At 31.0% G+C, this 8657-nt stretch overlaps 1 protein-coding gene across 1 annotated transcript in view; it reads left to right on the forward strand.

Moving 5' to 3' along the window:
- Window positions 1–8657, forward strand: part of LOC102673877 — a 79079-nt gene that overhangs the window by 22963 nt on the left and 47459 nt on the right. Inside the window, exon 2 of the mRNA XM_031514002.1 lies at window positions 4260–4381. Within this exon, the coding sequence (XP_031369862.1) occupies window positions 4318–4381 (64 nt within the window). The 5' untranslated portion in view covers window positions 4260–4317. The remainder of the gene's footprint in view (window positions 1–4259; window positions 4382–8657) is intronic.

The following is an 8657-nucleotide window of genomic DNA, read 5'->3' on the forward strand; positions in this document are numbered from 1 at the left end:
AGGAGGAGAAAGGGAAGGGAAAATGGGATGGTTCCAAGTTATAGTGGTGCAGTGCAGACTTTTTCATACTGGAATGTCGCGTTTCAGCATTCCAGACAAATAAATGGAATCCTCGATAAATCTTTGATCTTCATGACGATTCTGTATTTAAACTTGCCACTTATGGATATAGACGACATCTTTTATTGCATTAAATTCTTCTCTCGCATGATGCGATGCACGGTCCCGAGAAATATCATTAATCCTTTCGTCAATATTGACTTGTGTGGAAAAGAAACTATCAGTTGTAATCATTTATTAAAAGAAGAAAAAAATTAATATTATTTTTGAGATAAATATGTAAAAAAAAAAAAAATGTATAAAATTGTTATACATTGAAAGTAAATTTTAAAGTTTTTATTAAAATATAAAGGATAATACGTGGAAAGATTTTTTTTTTAATGGAATTTTAATAAAATAAAGATACAACATTTTTATTTTTCTTTTTTTTTCGTGGAATAATTGAATGATTGTTTTTGTTCCCACGAAGTTTTATTTCCTGATTGTATCTCTATATTTAGAAATATCTAAGAATATATCCATTTTTTCATTGGAAATTATTTCTAAGAATCATTATATTTATATCACTTAGAGCAACTCGATATCCCTTTTACATAATTGCAAATTAAAATTTCTTTTTTTTTTTTTTTTATTTTAAATCTGATTACTCTTTATCATCTTTCTCAAAAAAAAAAAAAGTTCATTTTCCCTCTTTCCTTGGCATACTAATCATGGTAGTCGCTAATAACGGCTGGCACTGAACTTGTTAGTGATATCACGAAGGTCATTGAAAGCAATGACGCGCCTGATAAATTACCAATTATTCAAACTTCCGACCAATTTCGTTTTCCAACAAGGTATTATCAAACAAACTGTACATCAAATAAATATATATATATATATACATTATAAAATATTACATACACGTGATGAATAATAAAAGCTTTCACTCGTTCGAAATTCACGTAACAGTATCAACTATATAATAAAGCTTCGTTCTCATCGAGACACTCTCTCTCAATCGATCCTCCTCAGAGTCATCAGATTCATTTGCACTTGACATATATACATACAATATACGCATTATATCTAACGCATCCTGAACATAATTTTCTCTAGATCGAATTTTGAAAATTAAATCACAAATCTTCAAAATTATTTTCCTTGCCACAGTTCCACGAATTGTTATTGTATTGTACAACAATTCTCTTTCTCGGTGCATACGTACCGATACCACGACCTGTTGAGGCCCCACCGTCGGAATTGCTGTTAGCGTCAATTCAGATAGCCCTCTAATCCCGTGAGATTGAGCAGAACGCTAGGCGGAAGTGAAGGGAAACGGCGAGGGGAGAGAGAGAGAGAGAGAGAGAGAGAGAGTGAAGGAGAGGGAGGGAGAAAGGGAAAGAAAGGCAGAGGCCGCTATGCATCGCCTTGGCTTTAGAGCCAAGCGGACGAGAAGAGCCCAGGGTCGTTTCGTATGGTAGCCTATGGCCTATGCCAACACCTAATCCGAATCCTCGGGTTTCGCCGCTAGGCAAAATCGAATGCACGTTGGAAGAGAGACGATTAGTTTCCCCGTCGGCGTTTTTCGAATGTGGCGTCCATCTTCTCCGTTATTGTCGTAGGAAAGAATCGAGAGTTCTTCGAATTTTTCATGATATGGGATTTGGATTAAAAAAAGAAAATTATATATGCACATAGAAGAGAGAATTTATAAAATTTTGCTCGCCACTTGAGTTACTCTTGTTCCTTTTTATATATCTCAAGTATTTACAAATATATATATATATATATATGTATAATATATTTATCTTCTTTTATCTTTGCTTGGTTTTTATCACAGATAATTTTAAGTAAAATTTTTCAATTCTTTTTTGTTTAAATTTGAATCACTTAATTGAATATTATTTCCCAAATGCATCGCGAATATTTGTTATATACAGAACATTTATTATATAGTTCGAAGAAGGAAAGAAGAGAAACAATAATTGGCTTTCGACAATTTTATCGAAACTCTCTTTCTCTTTAATAAGGGGAAGCTTATGATCAGATCAGATAAATCTCGTGAGAGCCACTGAGCCACTCGCGATACGAGGTCTTGCCACGGTTCTCAAGGAACGACACAAGTCTAATAACGGGCTGCTGCTGCTGGTCGTCACAATTATGCCCATTATACGAAGTGTAACGGTGGTGAATCGCCACCGGGGTATCGTTGATGGACGATGATCCTTGACGTGACGTGCCACGCGTTCTTTCCTCTCCTCGCCGGTTGAGAACCACTGGCGCTGGTCCTCTCTCAACGGCGTTAAGCCGTAAAAGGGCCACACACTGTGTGTTTGCTCGTAACAACATTCCGCCAATACGGATGGAATACCTGTCGTTTCTTTCCTTTCTTTTTTTCTCTCTCTCTCTCTATTTATCGAAGATCAATGGCGAAAATTCGCAACGCGGAGAACCACTGGCCTCGCTGTTATGGCTGCACGAGCGAATATATAGTGGGACATAAGAACGGGCGCACTTTGTTTTACCGTTGTTTGTCTCTCGAATAATAGCTCGACCTCGGTATGATCCAGTACGAAATCTTGGTCAATGAATTTAAGTAAGAATTTAGTCCGTGAGCAAAAAGCATGGAGGGGAGAGGGAGGAGAGGGAGGGCTTGTTCTCAACGCTTTTGATGCTAATGTAATTATTAATAACGATTGTAAAAATAAACCTTGTTATTATTAATAAGAATCGCAAGATACTATGGCGCTTATCGTGCATAGTGATAAGTGAAATTATCTAAGCATTGAGTAATTCGGTGTACAATACACTGTGTAACTTCTAGGTTACACGGTTATACACGGTTGTAAAGTAGATTATTCGAGATAAGAGAAGGTTTCGAATAATATCTTATCTTTCGGTGTGTCCAGTATATATATATATATATATATATATATAATAATTCTATACATTCAAAAAAATACTTGCGTTATTCGCGAATAATTAATCATTATCTCTCTCCAAAACATGATCTGTTACACCAGTTTATTGGGAAAAAAATTTACATAAATGTATCTCGTTCTATTATGTTGCTTCTATTATAAATATGCGGTCAAAATTGTTATTCCATGCGTTAAAAAATTAATTTAATCTCTTTTTCTAATTTTATTAAATATCATGTTATTAGGTTTTCAAATTTGTGTACAACAAATATTGTTTTTTCCCTAGAATTCTTGAATTAATCATTTCATATGATTAATAAAACAAGTAAAAATTCAAAAAATAAAATTAGAATTAATCTAGAATAATAAATTACAATGCAAAGGTACGATATAAACGGGAAGATAGTAGCGAAGTAATTTACATATTGTTTTGTTAGGATACACAAATATGTATAAAGTTTACGCAGGTTGAAGATCTGATAAAGTTTTCATGATTAAAGAAATTGCTTATCTTATACTGTTATGAATAATTCAATTTCCAGTTGGGATCTAGGTTGAGAACCTCTATAAGTTGTTCCTATGCGATCTCGACGATACGAGAAGAGATCCAGCCAACTCTCTTAGTCGTCTTGCATATGTATCGCAATTCTTCACCTCATATCACCTGCACGATACTGTTACTCAATTATACGAGGTCCTCCGCCATTTTTTTTTTTTACGTCATCGAACAATGCACAGAATCCGCTAACCTCCTCCGCCTTTCGTACTTATTGGAACTGTATCAAGTGGATCGTGATTATTCGATTTTATCGAATATATCTGCGATAAAATATGAGAAATATTTTCTATGTGCAAATAAATTGAGAAATGGAAATTGCATTTTGAGTGTAGTTAATTCGTCATATTCTACGCCTCGATGAATCATAGTTCGTAGAAGTACAATATACATCGTAATACAGTTAGGTCATAAATTATTCCATTGAATATCTGCATTGACTGATTTCTTAAGATTGGATGTTTGAAAGTTTTCATTGTATTCCATTTTAGAACTTGACGCGAAATAAGAATGAATTTTTTTAATGGAAAAATAAATTAGAAACATTATATTCTCTGGTAAAAATTCGTGAATTATATAATATATAATATAGATGATGAATTAAATAAAGATTTGTGCAGTAAAAAGTTATAGTCAAGAATACGTAGTGCTATTAAATAAAAAAAAAATTATTCTATTTTGTTATTAAGTGATTATTGAAGGAATAAGTCCTGAATATTTTTTTCATTGTTGTGTTTCAGGAAGACGTGGCACACGGATTCGTTTAAATGGTGGCTCTAAGGGGTCTCATTGGAAAGCATGAGGGAAAGAACGCCCTCTGCCGACGATACCCCGAAGAGGGCTCCACCAGCTCCACCCAGAGGTTAATATTTAGACATCAATATCACTAAAATTACTCTTTAATAAATACTTACATTTTTAAGAACGAATGAAAATGAAATAATTTATATTCTCGCAAGAATTATTTTACTAACTCATTTTTCGAAATTAATACAACATAGAAATCATGGAAATCGTGAAAATTAACAATTTCTATTTACTTTAAATTATCTCAATATTAATATATAAATTTTACTTTCTGTTACAAATAATATTTAATTAAATTTGATAAAGTTAATTACAACATAATGAAAAAAAAAATATGAAACTATGTCAATCTTTTTAATTAAAAAAGCATATTTTATTACAACACATATTGATTATAACACGTTAAACTATTAATAAATTATAAAAGCACAAATTTAAGCACAAATAATTCGTAAAAAAATTTGTGTGCCAAAGAGTTAAAAAAAAAAAGTCTAATCTAACCTACAAAGATATGAAAACGTAATTGAAACGGTGTTCCTCCGTCCCAATTTCCATTCAGACTTATTCTAATCACCCTTCGAGCCTCGCATCTACATATAGAGTCCCACGACACGAGTATTGCGTTCGGTCTATAATTAACCGCGCGTTGAACACCCAAAACCACGAGGCTTGCGGTCGTAGATGCGATAGGTAGACGAGTGGCGCGACTACTTTCGAAACACCCTGTTCGTGCGCATAGACGCCGCGCATTTCCGAATGATGCGTTATGTAATAGCGCGCAGGTTGCAGGTTGCGCCTCTCGGGTGGTGCGCGCACGCGCGGATGCGTGCACCCGTCACGCCGATATTAAGGCGCGATATCGCTCTGTGGACAGGTTATGCGTGCTAGTGAAACTGTCGTGTTCACTGACAAGGGCCTTGAAAACGATTTCTAAGCAGTCACGTTCGTAAACGTGCTCTTTTCTTCTCCTTTTTCGTCAGATATATTTGAATCTCTCACAGTTTCGCTCGTAAAGATATTATCAGGAATTTTGTAGATTTTTGCCACTTTTTCGATTTGTGGAGACACGATTAAATATTGGAAAAGAGAAATACATCCAAGTGATTTTATTTATTTATGTGATATACAATCTGCTAAATTAATTATAGAGTATTTTGTAGATTAATTTTTCTATCCATGAAGCACGATTAAAACTTCATTGGATCGCAAAATGACAGTTGTTGTCGATTCCTTGTTTCAAGTTCTTCGAAATGCATATAAATAAGTTTATCTATTTATATGATATTTTATGACTCCAATGTAAGTACTAGATTGACATAGGGTATTATAAATTTTATAGATCACCATCTTTCGATTTTATGAGACTGAATATTGGGCCACGATAAATTTTTTATAGGTTATGAAATGATAGATAGCTATTTGAAATATAAATATAATTTTATTTATTTATGTAATATATAATAATCTCAATCTATCAGGAGATTAGTGGTGAGATATAGTATCCCATAAAAAGATTAAAAATTTTGTAGATCATTTCGATTTATGAATCGAGATTGAATATTGGCCCATGTTAAATTTTTTATCATCGTAAAAATTGCTTGATTATTCATAAAAATTCCAAATATAAATATAATTTTATTTATTTATATACGTTTATATAATGAGCTCACTTAAATATACGTATAATATATATATATATATTACAAATTTTCTAAATCAGCATCTTTCGATTTATGGGTCAAGAATATTGAGTCGCATTAAATTTTCTGTAAATCGTAAAAATTTTGAAACACATTTAAGTATAATTTTATTTATTTATATTATATTTAATAACACAAATATCCAATCAACTAGATCTTTGTAATTTTTAATTCTATTATAAATATTCAATTCATTCGATAATCGTGGTGCTATTATGAATTAACGTATTGATTATGCGGTAAGAAAGTTGAGAAACACTGTTGTAGATTGGTGATAGAGAAAGAAGTGACATCGAAGTGTCTTGAGGGCGATTGGTTATCGGAAATTGATTACTTTTAAATATATATAGGGAGTTTTAAAAATCATTGATTATCGTATGTAAGCAAAATAATGCACTCGAAGTTTTTTAATAGAAGTTTAAAGTTTAATACATTTTCTAAAAGTTTTTTAATAAAGCGTTAAAATGAATTATCGATTGAGAAAATATCCAATGCATACAAATCAAGTATCGAGTATTCAAGTATAATTAAGTTAAATATAGTCATTCATTCTGAAATTTGTTATTCTTTATTGTTAAAAAATTATTTTATTATTTCATACGTAGTTACGTAAAAGTCACTGATAAAAAAAAAAAACTAGATTTTGACACGAAAGACGTGGGAGGAGGTAAATATATTTAAAGACTGGGTGCTATCACTTTTCAAGCATAATGCAGTAGGTGTTCCAAAGCTATTATAGTTTCCACTGACGTGACAACGATAGACTAAATTAGAATTTTCCCGAAGTTTATTTCCTCAATTGGATATTCCTACAATAACTTAATTCAAGAATTAATATTTTCGTAGAATTATTTACATTACCAATCTCGCTGTATAATTTAAACTCGTTTAAATGTTTAATTTTAAATTTTCATATTTATACCTCGTATTATACGTTTCAAATATTTCTAACGATCGTTCAATCATTTAATCGTATTTTAAATTTTCAATTTATCTATTGTCCCGTTCAAATTCCACGTTCCATACAGAGATTGTATACAGATAGTCGGAGGGCTCAGGCAATTTGTACCGATACCGTTTAGCCAGCCATGGGATTCAATGGGATTTAGGTTAGGTCCGTGTCCACGTAGCCGCAGTGCCCCATAGCGGTCGAGTTCAGCCATTTTCGTGGTCACAAATGGCAGTGGGATTCCTGGTTAATTATTGTGCCTGACTCGCGTTTCACGCTGCATTATCGACCAGCCATTTGTGCTGCTCTTTGGAATGCAAACTGTTGAGTTTCAGCAGGTATACCAACAAAAAACTTTACTTTTTTACAATTCTGTTAACAAAACGATGAATTAAACATGAAATTCCCGATTGGTTGTATTGATATTTTTCTCGTAAACAACCAGAAAACGGAATTCTATTTATTTTTTCTTGGAAGAATAATTTTATACCTGAACGTGGATTTTTGTTGTATAAATTGATGTCGAAATTATTAATTGGAATTAAAATTGAAATAACGTGTTTTTCTTAAAGGTAAAAAAAAAATAGAATAATTAGAAGTGATAAAGTTTTAATATAGAAAAGAAAACATACGTGTGAAAAAAATTTTTTTTTTATCGATATAAAATTGAATTGATCGTTAAGTTTGAAAAAAAGAGAAACATTATAATAACTAAGAAAACTTGGAAATCGAATGAAAAGAACAATACAAAGGAATACGTGCTACGAGATAAATAATTTATCGTAAAGACCAGCATGAGAGAGAGAGAGAGAGAGAGAGCAAGAAAATTATCAGGTTAAAATGATCGATAACAAAATCAGAAATATTGCATTTGTTGAATTATTTATTAAATAAATAATTCATCTGAAGATCTCGAAGAATGGATCACATAAATAAAAAACAAAGAAAATTTTAATAAATAAAGTACAATAATAATTATGTAAAATATATTTTATTCAATTAACGTAAATATTATATTTTTTTAATTATATATATATATATATATCTTTGGTTTTGAAAAGATATCGAAAGATTTGACAAATTCACTGTTCGATATATATACAAATTGATATAATAAGTAATATGGAATAATAATAATAATATTCTGCTGTTTCAATTATTTTATAACTGTTTCATAATTATATCTTAGTTATTAAATATCTTAATTATAATTCTTTATTAATATTTATGATTAATGTATATAAATAAATTAAACTTAGATAATAAGTCTAATTTTAATATGATTTAAATATTTTTAATATTGTATATTTTTTTTTTCAACTTTTTTATCAACACTATTATGCAGCTTTATACATATATATATATATATATATATATATATATTCCAAATTATAAATACGAAAAGTATGAGAATTTAAATTCTGAGAATTTATTCCAACACGTTTTCATCATTATTTGTTCTTCTATCTTTCATTCTTCTATCCTCTCTCTCGATCGCGTACACGAAATAGAAATTTCCATTTTTCTACAGATTAATTTTGTACCATCGATGTCGATGGATAATCGATAATAATAATTCAACGAGTTTTCGAAGTAAATTTCGCAAGATATGAGCGAAAGGTTGTACCAGGATGTTCATCGATTCTTTTTTTTTTTTTTTTTTTTTTTTTTTTTTTTTTTTT

Source organism: Apis dorsata, unplaced genomic scaffold, assembly GCF_000469605.1.
Source record: "Apis dorsata unplaced genomic scaffold, Apis dorsata 1.3 scaffold_820, whole genome shotgun sequence".
NCBI lineage: Eukaryota > Metazoa > Arthropoda > Insecta > Hymenoptera > Apidae > Apis > Apis dorsata.